The sequence below is a fragment of the Numenius arquata genome, chromosome 18 (assembly GCF_964106895.1).
Source record: "Numenius arquata chromosome 18, bNumArq3.hap1.1, whole genome shotgun sequence".
NCBI lineage: Eukaryota > Metazoa > Chordata > Aves > Charadriiformes > Scolopacidae > Numenius > Numenius arquata.
In genome coordinates, this window is record NC_133593.1 from 11,212,768 (window position 1) to 11,231,897 (window position 19,130).

At 45.0% G+C, this 19,130-nt stretch overlaps 1 protein-coding gene across 1 annotated transcript; it reads right to left on the minus strand.

Annotated features, from left to right (window-relative positions):
* Positions 1 to 694: 694 nt before the first annotated feature.
* HEATR6 (HEAT repeat containing 6) lies at positions 695 to 18,929 on the minus strand. Its single transcript, XM_074160621.1, has 20 exons — positions 18,716 to 18,929; positions 16,662 to 16,769; positions 16,117 to 16,257; positions 14,601 to 14,716; positions 13,020 to 13,134; positions 12,666 to 12,767; positions 12,114 to 12,251; positions 10,859 to 11,151; positions 10,291 to 10,468; positions 9,775 to 9,981; positions 9,125 to 9,224; positions 8,527 to 8,882; positions 7,532 to 7,654; positions 6,866 to 6,952; positions 5,706 to 5,840; positions 4,420 to 4,542; positions 3,570 to 3,694; positions 2,783 to 2,879; positions 2,168 to 2,372; positions 695 to 1,683 (listed from the first exon to the last, which is right to left on the minus strand). Exons 1-20 carry the CDS (start codon positions 18,914 to 18,916, stop codon positions 1,133 to 1,135), a joined length of 3,501 nt encoding a protein of 1,166 aa, XP_074016722.1. The 5' UTR covers positions 18,917 to 18,929; the 3' UTR covers positions 695 to 1,132.
* Positions 18,930 to 19,130: the final 201 nt, after the last annotated feature.

Below are 19,130 nucleotides of genomic sequence, written 5' to 3' on the forward strand. Positions count from 1 at the left end.
CAGCTCAGCCTTTCACAGCTCCTGCTGAAGTTGCCACAGCGGGAGAAGTCACTCCTGGCAGGGAACTGGCCCCTAACATCCAGGGAGAAAGACTCTGTTCCTCCGAAGGGGTTTCGGACACTCGCACAGCTTGAGGCCCACTGAAACCAGCGGTGAGGGTGGAAAAACAAAGCAGATACAAAAATTTATCCCAAAAAGCTTTTACGACAGGCAGGGCTTGCCCTGAGCTCTGTTCAAACATCCACCCAGAGGTTAGGGCCCTCCAAGTGTCCTCTCCTCCCCGAGACCGGCTCATTCCTGAAGGCAGGGATTTGACCCCAGCAACAGCGGAGAGCCTGGTCCCCCAGCGGTTATCAGCGCAGGGACACACAGCAAACAGAGTGACATCGTCAGGGAGGAAGGGGACAGAACTTCAGAAACAAACCCACAGGCGGTTTGGAACATCCCCGCACCTCCCACAGGTCAGCGAGGGAGCTCCAGGGGCAGTGCTGCTCCAAGAATCAAAATTCCAGCCTCAGAAGAGCTACTCTGAATTTTCTGGCTTACGCAGCACAGCTCCGGCCACCTGGAAACGAGGAATTTGGGGCTGTTGAAAGGCAGGACGAGTGAAGGCAGGAGGGAGGCACCGGCCAGGTGTAAAACACCAGGATCGGAGACAGGTAAAGGCAAAGTGTGTTTGCTCTAAGGTATTATTCAAATATTGGCAGATTCGGGTTTATTGCAGGAACACAAGAGTGATAACATTTGCAGGGCTCAGAAAAACAAAATTCTTCCAGATACCTCCTTTACAAACACCATTTTGAATACAGCAGCAACAGTAACAAAACGCTTGTAGATAAACCCAGAGAAGAGGCTGGTTTTGTAAAACATACAAAGAAGGAAAAGGCATTTGTTTCCCAAGTGTAGCACTGGAACAGTTAAACGTACAGACAAAACCGATAATAAAAATTAAGTTCTACAGACCTTTTCACCAGGCATTATGAAGGATTTTAAGAACTTTGAAATAAATTTTTTAATAACAGCAACAGGAAACTTTTCCTCTGGGTGACTGTGTAAACGTCAGCGGGGTGCTTCTGCTCTGGGCCCAGCCAGAAGTGCCAGTTCTTGGTCAAGGAAATTGGTGGGGTTTTTTCTAAGCCTCTGTTAATTTGGTGGCATTTGTGTGGTTTGTCAAGACATCTCCCAGAAAACCAGACACTCTTACCCGAGCTTTGCCCTCCAGCTCTTTCTCTACCCCACTGAGATGTTCCAGAGCTCCTTTTAACGCTCTCTCCCTGTCACACAATTCCGTGTGGGTTCCCGCTTCGTTCTCCTCAACTCCAGACTTCAGATATTGCAAGAGGTAGGATTTGATCGTGTCTCCCTTTTCCGTTACAGTTTGCCAAACGACCGGCAGGTCCGTGCCCTTTGCCAACCTTAAGAGATGAAGCAGAGCCTGGCAGATCTGCGTCCGGAGGCTGGCGCTGTACTTGAACTCCAGAAAGTCCTCAGTGTCTTCACTCTTCTGCAAGGCCACCACCAAGGCGCTCCAGATCTGGCCGAACTGCTCGGTGGAGCCGTAGCATTCCCTCTTGCTCGGGATGGAGAGAGCCATCGCCGATTTGATTCGAACTTTAAAATTCTTGCAGGACTTCACTACTGAGGAAAGGGCACTATACGCTTGTGTGGTCCAAGGAGCCTCTCCTACAAAAAAAACCAAAAAACCAAAACAAAACAAAACTAAAAAACCACCACAAAAAACCCAACAAAAAACAAACAAACAAACAAACCACCCCACTTTTTAATCCATCAAAGTATATAAAATTATAAATGTATCTCCTAAATATTTAATGAGCTTAAATTTACTGTATTTATTCTGGTCCAAATGAGAGAATCAGTTTTTTTAAATGAAAAATTAGTTTAAAAAGTTAATCTTAAGAAGTTTTCTAAGAGGAAAAATGACATTTTGCCCCTATTCACAGCTATAATCCCATCCTCACGCTCTCTTCTAACACGACAGATCCAACCGAACACAGCAGAGCGATGCCTGAGCCTATGGCAGGCACGACAGGAAGATTCAGCTCGGTTTGCTCTCCCCTCTTTTCCCCCAACACGTTTGTAACACAGACCTGCTTATCAAAACCACAACCTGCTGCGCAAATCCAGAGCCAGTGGGAGAATCACTCACCGAGTGGCAAGGCAGGGTTCTTGAAGACGTTCCCCAGGGCGTAGCAGGCGTTCCAGCGCACTTTCATAGTGGATTCGCTCCCAACAGTGGAAATAAGGGCCTGAAGAGATTCCTCGATGGCTTCCCTGAACCTGGGGTTTGCTACGTGGTAGGGTTGAAGGAAATGAAGCACGTTCCCAAGGGCGCGGACTGCGTTACTCTTTACCTAGAACACACACAAAACCCCCTAATTCTGGCTTTCAGTTTGTAGGCAAAGCTTTTGTCAAGCTCAAGGCCAACAAGGAGCCCATCTGGAATCAGAATGGTGTCTCATCAGATGGTAACTTCCCAAGTGCCACCAGAAAGACCATTCTCTGCAAGTGGTCACCCTGAAAAACAACCAACAGCCCCTCCCCACACTGGGGAAAAGCACAATTAAATGCTCTGCAGGTCAAACAACATGGGAAACCTCCAAACACCAGCCCTCAAGAGAAGATGCTGAGCTGCAGCTCCCCATCCCCTGAGACAAACAGCCCCCAAGTAACTGCTGCCTTTTTTCCTTTTTTTTTTCCTTTAATAAAAATGCAAGAGTTAATTACACTATGATAACTCCACCCTCCGTCCCCTCAGTCATACCTTGTCTCTGTCCTTGGATGCTTCAGTGGCAGATCGTAACATTTTCAAGAGCAGGAGATCAGAAAATTCCTCTTGAAAACTCTGTCCCATCGTTTCCCTGGCAGAAGGATCACACCCTGAAAGCCCAGCTCACAGGATCCATCCCCAAAGATGTGATATGATCCTTTATCGAGGCGTACGAGCAACCTTCACTCTTTAGAAGGCTAATATGTAAGGCAGCCCTTACTGCATGTGACCACTATGTTTATTAATTTAAAACCAAACTATCAATGCAAGAAAGCCGGTTAGCAATGCATTAAGTCTGTAATAAAAAACAGAGGGCAATGAATTGCTCGGAGGGGACCCTTTAGCAGGAATATATGATAACTATCGCTCCTGTTAAAACTGTAACAGTAGGTTAGGCTTCCTTCAGTCTTGGATTTGAGGAAGTGTTAAATATTTATTAATCTTACTTCTGTGTTATGTTGAAAGCAAAGTAACCAGGGAACATGCGATTACACAAAGCAACATACAAGAAATAGGGAATTGAAAAGTAAACTCGGAATATATTGCACAACTAATGATTAGAAAGACCTAAACCCAAGCAGTTCAGAACTCAACCCCAGATGGATACGGGATATTTGTAATGGTGTCACGCACGGGTAGGCACAGGGGCTGAATGATGGTTAAAAAGAAGCATCGAAGCCAAATTTTGGCTTTTTTGATACTAACTAGACCAGTACCCTCTGTCTGATGCTACAGAATACAGGCAGAGATTGGGACTCCGCGGGCCGAGGCGCTTACGTACATGTTGATGATGAGGGTGTCGGTGAGATTGCCCAGGGACCAGGCCGCTTTGGCACGGACGCTCGGAGACTTGTCGTGGAGGGAATTGAGAATAGCATTTGCTGTGTCTGCCACAAACATCACATCCTGCAAAAGGAAAAACTGCTGCAAAGTTAGAAAGCTTTAAAAACTCAGGTGATTTCCTTAGTAACAAACATACACATTCTGGTACCTGCGCAGAGACCAGCTCCATTAATATACTCTTCTTTTTCAGGTGACAACTTTTAAACACCTGTGGTGCTCTCTGTACAGCTTTGTTTGATCTTTAATTAACAGCCTAAGCCTGCACGCTGCCCAAGTTCACCTCTCTCTTGCATTGCCGAAAGGTTTCAACATATTATTTAATTTAATTGGTGCTTTAGTTACTTCATATTTTAACATAATTACCTGGACTGCCAATCTTACACTCATCAAATCTGACTTTTAAGAAAGTAATTGCTTCCCCAAACTCCCCATTGAGCTGCCTGTCTAATTTTCTCTTCCATAGCACATTACATCTCATTTTCACTCCCTTGCCTATGGTAAAGGGTTTTCTTTCAAAATATTTTGGACTCAAATCTCAACATCAGCTACTGCATAAATTTTTTATTACAATCTCCCATTTAAGGCCCCAGTGGAAAAACTAGAGTCTTCCAGCTCAGCTAAGCCAAGGTTCCAGGTCTGGAGACAGTAAAGAAATGCTATATACACGCTACAGACCAAAAGCAAGAAGAAAGGCCAATTAATTCCAAAAGAACTCATGTCCTGCATCTTATGGTACATCAAATCCATTACAGAATGGCTCAAAATAAGAAAAACGGGCCAGTTCTGACCTGCCGAAGGCAAGAGAAGAGGATGTAGACTCCAAGCGCACGCGCAGCAGCAGCTTTTACCAACGGGTTCTCGCTGTGGTTCAGGCCAAGAAGCAGAGTGACACACAGGATCTGCTGGTCATTCTGCAACGACAAGTGGTCACGGCAACAGAGAGAAACTGAGAAGATCTCTGTCCCACAAAAAACTGACAAATCCTCTAAAAGACCTTAATATTTGGAATCTGTAACAGCTACCATTCAGAGCTTACTCTTTTCTTTCAAGTAAACTGACTGGCATTTCAGGATGCCACACAGGAAACGGGAATGCTCCAGCAAACACGATCTTGTTGCTGTTAGTTAATATTTTGGCTTCTTTTGTGATCTTATCTATCATCCAAAGGCAGAACGCAGGGCCCATCAGAGGTAAAACAGACTTTTTTTCCTGCCTTACTTCACTCTTTCCCCTTCATTAACAAGGACAGCCAGGCAGATGAAGTTCATCCTGGGCAGATTGTCAGTTTACCAACCCATGACAAAGATCTTTGTTTCATCAGAGCAAAAGGTCAGAGTGGGCACTGACTCGGCCCCACACGGCCAGGGGGACAAGAGAGCGCACGGGATCAAAGTACGGAGCGATGAAGCACATGCTGTACTTGGAGAAACCAGACGGAGAATTCCAGAGATACTGCTGCACTAGCAATTCTCAGGCAAACGAGATCTGGCAGAGCGACTGCCCATCAAGAAGGGCACAGTGACACAGGAGCTGCACAATGCAGCGGTGAGACACTGCCAAGGCTTTCATGTTTAAAAGCGTATTCCACATTGCAAAAGGAGAGTTAGGCCAACACGTTCGTTTGCTTCTGCCAGGGCAATCATCGCAGTTTAGGGTTTTAAAAGCCAGCCAAAAGAAAACACACGCATGCAAATGGGTGAACCCGTGGCTGCTAGCTCAGCTGTCTCTTCAAACACTTCACCAGCAAAATAACAACCCTTCACCTCTCCCTCACACAGTGAAATTCTTGCCCTCCATCTCCCGCACATCGCCACCGAGGCTGAGTATTCACAGCAGGGCCAAACAGCTTCTGTGACTCACAGTTTAATTGTTTAGACAGACTAATTACTCCCAACGTTGCCTTTTCCAGTCTTCCGTAGTCACAACTTGTTCAGAATAATAAAAATAAAAATTCTGGAAGATTCCTCTACCTTCTCCTTGTAAGTTTGAAAAGGCTTTACACTACTGTGATCTGGTAGACAAGAATAAAATCTCAATAGGTAAAAATTCCACGCTTAAAAGAATGCTCTCGTACCTGCAGGCTCCTGAAAGCTTCCGGCAAGATAGAGGACAGGGCATCGCAGGCGCTTGTCTGAAGAGTGGCATGTGGGGAGTTCTGAAGGATGCCAGGTAAAGGGCCATTCAACATCATAGTCCAGAAAGTTACAACCTACAGAGGAAGCAACCAGGTTTACCTATTTAAACTCCGCAATTACGCCTAAATTCTACCACAGATTGTGTTTTTCTATGATCATCTTTAAGACATTCTTACAGCAGGTCACATAATCACATGTGAAAGTGATTACAACTGTTTGGAAGCTTAAAATACTTAGCATTCAGAAACATTTTAAAGACATTTTAGTGCTGCTATCAAGTACTTATTCACTGAGTTCTGTTTGTTTCCCTCTCAAGGCCACATACACTCAGATTAGATTGCATTAGGTAAAATTACGGTCCCATTCTTGAATCCACACAGGTGGGTATTTTTATTTGCCTGACAATTTACATTCATATCAAGTAACAGAAACACGATGCTACTGGAAGCGTTTCCTGTCTCTTAGGGTCACTGGTGACCAGCTCAAAACTTAGTGTACACCAAAAAAATTTTAAAACTCGCCTTCTGTTCACAGAAGCAAGACTTAAACAGGCCTATGTTACTACTAGAATAGCATCAATGTTCCTCAGCTCCCGCCAACTTATCCAACAAACAGGTTCAAACCATGAATTTTTCTGAAATCACAGATATTCTGGTTCTGGCCGCTCCCTCTGCACTTGTGAGCAGCCAGAACACGTAGCCTGGCTCTTGTGACAACGTAAATTCACCCAAACTCTAAAAGTGTACGTCTAGGTTTTATGCAGCAATAATGATGAATGCAAAATCTGTGCTGTTCTTCCAGCTTTCTGACTTTAGACAGGAAGAGGAGGGATGAGATAAAGGCAGAGAAGCAGTGGTAATGTGATGTAAAAGCATAAAAAAAAGCCCAACCACACCTGCCTACAGACAAAAACAGATACCAAAACAATGCAGGAAGTCCACAAAAATTGTTCATATCAGCACCTACAAAGCCACAAGGTACTGAGTCCCTTTCTACTTTCCTGCAACTGATTTACCTGTATCCACGCCAGTCACTTTGCAGAGAGTTCAGGAAAGGAAGCTCAGTGAAGAGGAATCCCAGAGGGAGCTCACACACTTACCACGCTGACGGGTACTCTCTGATCAGGGGCCACAGCTGACTCAGGTTTGTATTGCTGCAGAACCCCTGTGCCCAGCTCCTCCAGAAGCTGCAGGGAAACAGAAAGCAACTAGGTCTTTATCAGGGATAACTCAAGTACCATAGAACTACAGCAATCTCTACCTAGGATTATACTTGCTTACCCAAAGTAAGGGTTTTGTTCCCAAAGGGAACAAAAATAAAAGACTCAGTATTGTTTTGGACTCTATTCCGTCCCTGCTAGTGAAAAAATTAGAGGAAAAGCCTTTCTTACATAAATTCTCCAGCTAGAACAGCGTAACAAATTGCTGCACCAAGAGGAAACCTCTCTGAGCTTTCCTTTGGGTGACAGACTGCAGTTCCTGCACCAGCTGATGCTAAATCAGGGGAGGGCCAGTGTCACAGTCCTCGTGTGCCTCAAGGTGACTCAGCAGAGCAACAACACGCTGCTGGGAATTCACAATTGGAAGCAGAAGGTGCATTTCTCAAAGCATCAGGGTACTGCATTTCCCAAAGGGCTACAGCAGGCACCAGCTCGTTATGGTGGGCTACATCACACATACAGATCCTCTCAATACTCATCACTACTCATCTGCGAAGCACACGAATAGATAAAATTAACAGTGTTGATGTTTCCTCGTGCTCTTACTTTGGCTCCATGAAGCTGAATGGATGGGTCCATTTCTTCCATGCATCTGCAAGCCACTTCTCCAAGTTCTAGAAAATAGGTCTGAGCCATAGAGAAATAACCTTTTACAAGAAGAGCCAACACCTAAACACAAACAAAAGAAATTCCATTCAGTGTTTTTTCCTTGTGTTAAACCAAAATACCCCAAATACACACAGAGAGGGTGTTAATGGGTTAAGCAACACTGGGACCATACACTAAACTCTGATATAACCAGATACACCATGCAGCACAACTTCTAGAATATCAGAGCCAATTAAAAACCTCCCCATTCCATTATCTTGTTCAAAAAAGGGCCACAAAAGCACTATCAGGTAGCAACACAATGAATTATTTACTGTAAGTGAGGTCTCCTGCAGCTAAAAAACTAAGCAAGAGTGCGTGCAAGAGCAGCACTCTCCTGTAATACCACTGCTGTGTTCTGTGCAGCTGGATTTAACAAATATTCATTGTTCCAGAAAAACAGTGAGACTCCTCAGGATGCACATTGTAAAAATCTTACTATTTTCTGTGGTTACAGGCTACTCCTTTAGTCATACCAGCATCACTCCACAGCTCCTTGCAGGCTGTTCTTTGACTGCAAGGCTCTGCCCCACTGTTTTCTAGCAAAACTTTTAATTTTGATTCTGTATGTAGCAGTTTGCAAGGGGAAGACTCACAGCCTTCACCAGATACCAGCACACACAACCCAATAATATTTAAAAATAATGAAGCTAAGAAAAAACACAGGCAGATGAACTTGCTGCAGCTGGTTTACAATGGGACAGTTACGCTGTGGCCACCGGCACGGAATCGGAAGTGTCACTGCTTTTTCAGTCCCAGCAGCAAATGCTTTAGTCTAAATCTCACTGAAAGAGCTTGGAGCAAAGGCAACCCACAGCTGAGGCTTGGAGGACGTGAGATAATTTGATGTTGTACCAAGCTGTTCATTTCACAATTTAGCTGTTCATCCCCACCTGCAAGGATTCCAGTCGAAGGGGACACGGTTCATATACGCTGGAAAACGCTGGAAAGTTAGCGTCGCTATCGGAACAGGAATCCTCTCTGGGCAGAACAATGATGGAAACGCAGAGACGGAGAAGCCAGCACGGTTCTGAAGTTGTACATCCCGCTGGGTGATCTGGAGGTTCCCCTTCGGAGGGGAGAGCTTTCCTCCACTGCTCAGAATTCAGACGGTGAGGGGTGGCACTACCGCTGTTATTTAGCCCTGAAGAACTGGGCTGTTGCAAAAGTAACTGCACCTCTGGTAAAGGTGCTTGGACAGATACTATAGCCCCTAATAACGTGAGACTAGAAACTCGAACGTTAACATCTGCAAGAAAGAACAGGGCAGGGGAAGCAAAAGCCAGTCCGTTAGCACCTCACTGACACATCCACATCCTTCTTCAGCAGTTTTCAGACAAGACAGGTCACAATATATAATTTGACAACAATATATGTGTTTATGTATTTATAAAGCATGGGGTGGGGGGAATCCACAACTATTTTGTAATAACCAATGCTGAATTAAGATATAACACACATAAAGAGGCTCCAGCCAAGCAGAATGCAAACCTTTATGAGAAATGTATGGCTTTATCTGGTTCCAAACTCTGGTCAGCAGCCCCGGTTTTAAGCGGCCGTATGGTGCATTTGAAACCAAATTCGCAAGGCACTGAAACACACAAAGGAACATACATGCAGCGGTGTTACAATGTCAGCTGGCCTCCAGCAGATTTGGTTTTACATTTGCAATTTAGGTCATTCAGACAGCTAATTATCTGAGGGCACCTGAAAACAAATATCCCAATTATCTGGTGTTTGAAAACCGGTTACAACCCTGGCTCCCAAGAACAAGTATTTGACTACTGTGACCTGGCATAACGACCAAGGAATTTCAATAGCCCTTGGAAAGCTTTATTTTTGCCAATTTGGATCCCAGTTTTAAAGCCGACATGAGTCTTCAGAATCATTTCTTAGGTTCATTCAGCTCCAAAAAGACTACGGGAAAGAAATGCAGGAACAAGAGCATTGTGAAGAGAAAAGAAACCTTAGGACTCTGCAGGAAGACTCAGTCCATGAAGCCTTGTGAGACAGTAACAGTCTATTTCCCACCACCACCTCTGTCTTCAACAGCTACAGTAACTTCTGTGCGATCTTTCTTCAAGATTTAGAGACCAATATAATCTCCTGGGCAGCACTTGAAACATTTACAGTAGAGTTACCTTGACTATTTGCGTCAGTGTTTGAGAAGAGGACTCTGCCACCAGGGCGAGCAGTAGGCAGCGGTGCAGCTCCCGGATGCTGGAAGCAATAGTTACCGAGAAGGGAGTAAAAGCTCTCTTGTGATCATTGGCATCTTCAGCAACAGAAAGAAACTGCTTAGAACCTTCCAGGATGGCTGAGAGAACTTGAAGGGCACAGGCACGCGTCTGAAATGAGAAAACGTTTCCGTTACCTACTTTAAATTCTCCATCAGCTCGAAGGAGGTGTTAAAGTTTATGAAAGTCTCTTTCTCCAGCAAGAGAAAATTCAACTCCAACTATCTTCTCTCATAACTTTAAGGAAATAAAAGGATTGATTGTGTGCTGCTTATCTAATACACCCTCTTTTATTTCTTGCGGTAGGGACCAAGCAATGCAGATACAGTAGCCAAAGTACTTACTGAAGGCTAGAGGAAACAACTCTTAAGATTAATATGGAAAAAACACAATGTTTTTCTCTACTCGGAACTGCCTCACCTTTGGAGAGGGGTCCTTTAAAGCAATAGTCATCAAGGACACTGACTGGGGGCTGCCAATACCAGGTGCATCAGGAACAAACGCTGACCAGTAGCCATAAAGAACTCTCTTTTCCATTGATTTTATAGCGGAGAGGAAACAGGCTAAAGCCCCTTGACGAACATTGGCTTGATAAGATCTTAAAAACAAACAAAAAGATCAATGAAATAGCAGCAGTGAAAAGTAATGGACTTCAGCTCTTTCACTGATGTTAGTGGCTAGCTGTGAGAAGACATTTTTTAGACCAAGAACAGGAAGAGAAAGAACAAATTTACTTTGAAACCAATATGAGAAAATTGGAAGGCAGGAATTGATGTCACCACATAAATCAAAAGGAAAAGCGATTTCCTCAACAGTTTTCATTAAGAACAAAGCACTAAGATCCTGAGGAAGAGTCTGCACACACGTAAAATTTATGCCAGATCTCCAGGAACAAAACCCATGCTTTAACATGACACATGAGGTTAAATTGTTATGAACAAGAGTGGGCTCTGCCACCACGCCTTGTGTTTACACGAACAACAGTCACCTTGTTTTACTCTGTATTCCACCTTCAGCATCAGAATATTCCGACTCGCTGCTGCTGATTCGTTTCCAACCAGTGCAATGTGAAGGAAAGTGATCCTTCCCAGCAGACACACGTGCAACGTCCAATGCACGAGGCCGAGGGTCCAAACAGGGACTGTTCTGCACATCCCCCAGGCGTAATTTCAGCATGTCTGTGCCAAGGACAGATCCATCTCCTGCATCACCCAAATCTTCTCTTCCTTCTTCCCCAAACTCTCCCTTCTTTTGTTTCCCTTTGGACTTTTTTCTTCGGTTCTGTTTTAAGACGAAAAATAATATTTTTGTTAATCTTTTGAAATAGTATCTAGAAAGACATGCAAACATATTGTAGTTGTAAATCTTTTACTAAGGGAAAAAGGTCTCATCTGAAAACAAAACTAATTGCTAATCCAGAATAAAAGCAGAGTTTAACACAATAAATCATGCCCTCTTTATAGTACATCAAATTATACAAGTTTCTAAATGAGATTTTAGATGAGATTTAGTTTAACCAAGAGGTAGCACAGCTATTTAGCATCTTCTGATACAACAATACTGCCTCTTCTTAGTAAAGCAAAAGATTTCCAACAAAACTTTTAGTTAAAAATCATATTTCACACCAAAGTGACTAAAGAAGAGGAACAGTAAACACTTTTCTAGTTCTTTTAGATTTACAGTAGGTATTTAACATCTAAAAAGAAACAAGTCAACATGACTATACAACTTTTATTTTCTCTAATGTCTTTGAGATAATTGGTAATCCAAAATATTTACAGGGTTAAAAAATAACCTGTAGAAGGATTAAGCAGAACAGATGAGGGAGGGGGGAAGAAAAATCAGTCTCTAGATAAACTTGACTTCCCTAAGAAAGAATTAAACAATTGCGCCAGTGTTAGGAGAGAAAATGTAACTTATAAAATAAAAAGCTTTGGCTTTTCTGCAGGCAGCAATCCCGTGTCTGCAGGCCAAGAATTCTTGGCTAGAGACAAATAACTGATGCACACAGCTTCGCTTGGGAAAACCAACCTCTGCAGGGCTGTTTGTCCTCGTCACCTGATTCTACAAAGCAATTTTACTCAGTGGAGAGATTTATAATCAATACCTTTAAAGCAGAGAATGGGAAATGTATCCCATGCTCAGAACAGAAGGAGCCTGTGAGCCCCTGGTATCATGTCAGGTAACACACAGCTTCAACAAGTACACACACAATGTATAGAATGAGTGTAATTTCACCTTACCCCTGTCTGCTTGAAGGCGGCCGGTTCTGACTGTTCCTGTTTGATGGGTGACCTTTTATCGTACTGAGGTAACGGAGCTGGGTACAAGGCTGCAGGCATTTCTATGCTCAGTCCTGGCAGTCCATGAAACATACATTTCTAGAACAGTAACAAAAACATTAGCATTCCTTCCCTTTTTGATGCACAGAGATTTACTGTGTATTTACTCAGGTGTTCATCAATTTTCAGTTGGGCTTGTGATCCTTCCCCCAGGTCTTGCCTCTCCCCACGCTACGTAACAGCAATGCAACATCTGAAATTCAATTATCTCTAGAAGGATTTTAAGTAGGTCCAAAAACACAAAGCCTCCCATGTTTCTCTCACATTCTTTTGTGGGAAGCGCACTTCAGATGCTGTGAGAGAAACTGTTCTTTATATCTCACACTACATTTCCCCCCACGCTCAGGCTTCTCCGCTCCCTCTCTCATCTCCTACCGTTTCCCACTTAACACACATCTGGAACATGCACCTTCCAGTGTCTGCCTCTTCCTCAAGGTGGATTTAAGTATTTACCTTTAATACTGCAAGAAGAGATCCAATTTGGTCAGTTTGCATTAGTTTCATCTTCCCACCATTGAGAAGTGACTGGATACCTTTCAGTGCATTTTGCAGTAACTGAAAAGCAAAGCACAGAATTAATTACTTCTCCTTCCCAAAACACCGAAGATTCACATCTTTCAAGTGACTTTCTAGGCAATTATGGTTTTGTTCAACATAGTTACTGGGACAGTTACTTATGTTTATTTAAAAAAAAAATAATATTAGCCTATTTAAGCAAAATCTCAGTTGACAATATTCCAAATTCCAATATTCCAGCAGCACAATCTCCTAATTAAGAATATTCTAGACAATTAGACTCACACTTACCATGCAAAAAGTGATGTCATCTACATCAGAGGATTTTGAAGACTGTAGAACACTTAGAAAAGTTTGAAAACAGATACTTCTGTACGACTCATCCAAGTATGGCTGTCCAGGCACACTAAAATTAAAGCAGGAGGTAACAACTGGTGGATTTACAGTCCGTCCCACATTATAATGTTACACAAACTCAAGCTGTCGTGCTTATAAATGCTTTTTAGGCAAAATTTGGCGTTGAAAAGGGCCTAGAATGACTTTTGCCATTTCCCTGGTTTCCATGAAGTCTGGGCAACCTTCATGTGTTGAAATATTTTAACGTCCACTGGACTCACTGCATGAAGAGAGAGGGCAACTGCATCACTTCACCCTTGTGACCCCGAGTGCCACTTAGCAAGAGCTGGCCATTGTTGCAGTGGATTTAGAGTCGTTAAACAAATTCTGTTGTAATGGATTCCTAAGCACCTGGTTCCAACACATTTAATTACTTCAAACCATTAATGCGTGTTTGATAATACTCACAGGACAACACTAATATTGCAAGTGGTTTTCCTGAAACTAGAATCAGAGAAGAGTTGAGGTTGGAAGGAACGTCTGGAGATCATCCTAGTCCAACCCCCTTGCTTGAAGCAGAGTCAACCACAGCAGGTTGCCAAGGATTGTGTCCAGTCGGGTTTTGAATAACTCCAAGGATGGAGACTCCATGATCTCTCTGGACAACTGGTTCCAGCATTCAATAATCCTTATTTTTAAAATTTTTTTCTTCCTTATGTTTCATCAGAATTTCCTGTATTATTTCAGTATGTCCCCACTGCCTCTTGCCCTTTCACTGGGCACCACTGAGAACAGTCTGGTTTTGTTGTCCTCCTTCCCTGCCATCACGTATTTATACACATTGGTAAGATCCTTGCTGAGCCTTCTCCAAGCTGAACAATCCCAAGTCTCCACAGACAAAAGTCATCACGCCCCAAACTGCCAGATGCTGCATTTATTTACATTAATTAGTTCTCCAGACTTCATCTATAGGTGCCAAAATTCCAAGATTTTGTGTTTTTTGTTTTGTTTTTTTTTTTTAACAACTATTAACCAAAAAACTTTTACAGCAAGTCCAAGAATCTATTGCTTTTATTAATTACTTGCTTGCCCACACAGACTGGTTTGTCAAAATTCTTCCCCTATAACAGATAACAAAGATTTGACGTTGCTTTGACATCAACATATTTACATGTGGAATGGAAAAATGGATTAATTGCAAAAGAGTAACCAATAATCACTATAAAAACCTGTAGCTGACCATTTCTTATGCAAAATTAACTCAAAAAAATCACTGCAGGGACCAGACAGCACAACGCTTTTTCTTTTCTTCCCTAAATTAATCTCTGTAACATTATTTCTGGAAGACTGTTTTACCCACAAATGATACAATATCATGGAACACTTAAGTTTTAGATTTCAAATTCATGCAAATAGACCTTACTGGTCCTGAATTTACTGTTCCTAGCACAGACAGAGCAGACCAGCCATCTGTGCCCTCAGACAGACATCTTCTAAAAGCATCCACTCCACTGTCAGAAAAGGCTTTTTACGTACCTGAGACACAGGTTTGCCATGCCGCGTACTGCCGCCCTCCTGAGCTCCACGTCGGGCTGAGCAGAGTCACTGAACCGCACCAAGAGCCCAGTCTCACCCAGCAAATCTGGGAGATACTGAAAAAAACCCACCAAAAGCCATTACAAATCCAGGAGATACAAAAAAACAACTCACCGAAAGTCATTGGGGGTCAGCGCTCTTCCCTCAGCCCTCCTGGTTCTTCTGTTTGGGAGATAAAAATATCTATGCTACATTAAAAAAAGATTTGTCAGCAGCAATTTCAGATTCCACAGACAGGTTATGTTTATAAACAATGACATGAAAATATTAATTCCCAAAGTTCTTGTATTTTGTATTTTAAAAGCATTGAGCACGAGCACAGTTGAGACTGAGTCCCAGTTTATGCTTTCTTCCCAAACATAAAGCTAAGTCAGTAGCAACTGCTGTACCAAACTGCTGCTGCTATGTAGGCTACAAACCCACGCGAGCTGGCAGCTCCCAAACTGCCAGCATCACCTCCCCGCGCTGCAGCCCCACAGCAGAAACTGCTCTGCGAGCTGCCAAGCGCTGGTGACAGCAGGGGAATTCAACACATCACATACTATCAGTCACACAAGGAGCTTGGGACAAACCTTGGGATTGAGACCTGATAGTCCCCAGTTTGAAAGGGCTTTGAGCCCACCACACGCTAAAGACCTGATCCAGTTACAGGATAAGTTTCAGGATCCTCAATGGAAGCTGCTGAATAATGTGCAATTTGAGGTTTCCCGTGGTTTTCCTGCTTGATGCACAGGCCCACAGGGCGGTTACTCTGCAGACTGAGCTGGTGCCCGTCTTTAATAGTGTGACTTTGGCTCAAGCCAAGTAATAGGTGGTCCCTACAGCTGCAGCCTCAAGGTAAAGAGGTATTTGGCATGGAAAGAATCTTCTTATCCACTGATTATTAGTATATATACACCTCTCACACCTGAAATTCAGTTTTTCCACAAATATCAGTCACTACTTAAATAGAATCACAGAATATCTTGAGTTGGAAGGGACCCATAAGGATCATCGAGTCCAACTCCCTGCTCCTCACAGGAGCGTAACTGCACGTAACTTCACATAACCGTAAAAGATTTCGGTTTGCTTTTAAATTATCTTAAACTTTTAATTATGACGACAAACAGGAACAATCAATGCAGCATTAAGAAACCATGCAGAGCAAGTAGACACAAAAGCTGTTGCACGATGTATCTGCTGAATCTCTTATGACCCAAGGCTTTAAATTTCAGTTTTTGGCAGTGGATTCCAACAAATCTTTTGCTTCGTTTGTTTTTGTTGCTGCGTGAGGTAATCCACCTTTATCAGGATGATTCAAAATCATTATTCTTCTAAATGGGATTATTCTTAAAGATAAAAGGTGTGGTGATTTGAGAACATGATACTTTTTTATTCTTTCTTTTGGGAAAAAAGCAGAAACAACAAAAGGGTGCAAATATTTTTGTGGTTACTTTCTCTTAGCCTTTAAACTCACCTTCTGACATTTAGGTCCATTATTGTAAACAAGAGCTGCTAAGGCTTGCAGAATTTCAACGTGTGTCCATGAGCTGCACTGCTTAAGTGCAGAGATGCAATAGGAGAGAAGAAAATTCAGGTTCTGTTCATCAACCATCACCTGCCCCAACAGAAAAGGACTGTGGTCAAGAAACAATGGTCATGCACTGCTAGAGTCAATATACCCAGATTTATTGGTTACAGACTTGGGGGATCTGGCTGTTAAAATTATTCACGATCATAGAATCAGCCGACATTTAAGAAATGGATAAATCAACACAAGCGTCCTATAACCAGGACGATGTATCGCTTTTGACTGAGAGCTGGTTTTACAAGAGGAACCACACTAGACCCCCAGATCAGAACCTCAGCTAAGAATAAATAATCAATAGTGAAAACCTGAGAAACTCTGCATGAAGATCAGCTCCGTAGCCTCATAAAAGAGACAGAAGGTCCCTCTGGCATAGTGTGGGACCAGGGAGCCAGAACACAGGGAAAGGAGGGACAGGGTCAAACTTTCTGTACCTGAAATCTGTTAAGTAAGTGGTGGATAAGCTGACAAACTTTGCTGACAAGGTGTTCCTGATCAAGGTGAACCAGCTGACAGGCTTGGACAAGCACAGCACAAACATCCTGGAAAAGAAAGCCTCATTTGATTATTTAGAAACTACAAAGCTAGGGTGAAAACCACATTATCAGCTAAGACTTTGATCGCAAAACCAGATCTGCGTGTGGATACCATTAGCATCAATACACGTGGATAATGTAACAAAATGAATAAAACTGAGCTCCCCCTCAATTATCCCCAAACCTTCAGCCTGATGCAGAGATATGCTGACACGGATTCAAACTGCAGGAGTGTCGCTCAAACAATACCACTTCAACACTGGAGCAAAAGCAAAGCCAATAATAATAGCAAAATAAAAATACAAAGTTAGATCAAGGAACAGAGGCAGGGTGGAGGGAAGGAGCACTGTCCAAAAATGAATTAATTTCAAAATGCAAAGCCTACTCTGGAAATAAAATGATGAAAAATCGGTAAGTCGGCACTGATTACAGTGTAATAATGAAGGACAGTGTGTTCCAAATGAAGCAGCATCAACACTGAAATACTACAGTACTCAACTTTGCAAGCCTGACTTTAAAGACTACAAAATTTTTAATTGTTTGAATAGCAGACTGTGAAAATCGCCCAGTCCCCGTGCCCACAGTCCCACCTGCTGCCCGCTCACTGGTGTCACCCACCATCTCCACCCGTGCTCATGCTCCCCTGCTGCCGGGACACGCGTGCCAACCCCGGCAGGGCTTTGGCACAGGGCAGCAGAGCTCACAAACCACCCAGAGAGGTGAGGAAGGGAACCAGGGCAGGCGAAGGCAGGAGAGAACAGGGTAGTGAGGAGGAGGGTGGAAGATGTGCTGAAAAATCCAGGGTCTGGAGCGGGTCAGCCGTGGGGAGCCGCAGGGTGGTACGTGCAGGGCTGCTGCGTGGGACACCAGGCAGGTGCCTCCATGCCAGTCTGCACAACCCTCAGAATCATAGACTGGTGAGGGTTGGAAGGGACTGCTGGAGATCATCCAGTCCAACCTCCTGCCAGAGCAGAGTCACCCACAGCAGGCTGGACAGGAATGCGTCCAGGTGGGATTTGAGTATCTCCAGAGCAGGAGACTCCACACCCTCTCTGGGCAGCCTGTTCTAGTGCTCTGCCACCCTCAAAGTACTTTTTCCTCAGATTCAGATAGAATTTCCCACGTTCCAGTTTGTACCTGTTGCCCCTTGTCCTGCTGCTGGCCACCACTGAAAAGAGTCTGCCCCTATCCTGTTGCCACCGCCCGTTAGCTATCGATAAGCATCAATGAGATCCCCTCTCAGTCTGCTCTTCTCCAGCTGAACAGCCTCAGGGCTCTCAGCCTTTCCTCAGAGAAGGAAAGCATCTCAGAGCGGAGAGATGCTCCAGTCCCTTGATTATCCTCCGCTGGGAGCCACCTCATAGAATCACAGAACGGTTTGGGTGGGAAGGGACCTTTAAAGCCCATCTCCCTGCCGTGAGCAAGGGACATCTCCGACTAGATCAGGTTGCTCAGAGCCCCGTCCAACCTGACCTGGAACGTTTCCAGGGATGGGGCATCCACCGCCTCTCTGGGCAACCTGGGCCAGTGTCTCACCACCCTCAGCGTAAAACATTTCTTCCTTATCTCTGGGCTAAATCTCCCCTCTTTCAGTATAAAGCCATTCCCCTTTCTCCTATCGCAGCAGGCCCTGCTAAAACCCCGTCCGTCCCCATCTTTGCTGCCGGCCCCTTTAGTGACGGGAAGGCCGTGGGGGTGCGCCCCTGGGAAAGCATCCGCACCCCACCCGCGGGGGGGCGCACACGCCTGTCCCCCACATGAGCCGCCATAGAGGCGGGGGGGGGGGGGGGGGGAGGAGGAAAGGGGGGAGCCCCCCGTCAGTGTGCGCTCACCCGCGCGACGTGTACACCCCCGTGACGTGCAGACCCACGCGCGAGCGCCTTCTTCCCACCCCCACCCCCCGTGCGTGTGTGGCCCCCGCGGTCCCGCTCCCCGGCAGGGCCCCGCCTTACCTGCGGGCTGGGCCCGACGGCCGGCGCCGGCCCACAGCTCTCGGAGATGAGCTGGTCGAAGAGCAAGTGGAGCTCGGTGCGGCGGCCGCCGTCGGGCCGCTCCGCGCCGGGCTGAGGCCGCAGGGCGCCCAGCCGCGCCAGGTATCGGCGGAAAGAGCCGCCCGGCTCCTCCAGCTCCGGTCCCGCCACCGCCGCCGCCATCTTGCGTCCTGCCGGCAGCGGCGCTATGGCAACGGGGAGCACTTCCGGGGCGGGGGGCGGCTACGGCGGCCGGGAGGGGCCTGCGCGCACCGGGGCCCCGCTGAGCCACCGGGACCGGCCCAGGCGCCTTCTGAAGCGCCGGGTTCTCACCTCGAGGGAGCGGGGGAATAAACGCGGGGGGAGCCCCGGGGGCGGGGGGCCCGGACCGTGCTGG

What these genes read in the sequence shown, in the direction of transcription:
- HEATR6 (XM_074160621.1), bottom strand. Translation starts at nt 18,916, where the DNA reads ATGGCGGCGGCGGTGGCGGGACCGGAGCTGGAGGAGCCGGGCGGCTCT. An exon ending in CCGTCGGGCCCAGCCCGCAG is followed by an intron (nt 16,770 to 18,715) that starts GTAAGGCGGGGC and finishes TTTCTTTTCCAG; the next exon opens with GATGTTTGTGCTGTGCTTGT. An exon ending in GCCATACATTTCTCATAAAG is followed by an intron (nt 8,883 to 9,124) that starts GTTTGCATTCTG and finishes TCTTTCTTGCAG; the next exon opens with ATGTTAACGTTCGAGTTTCT.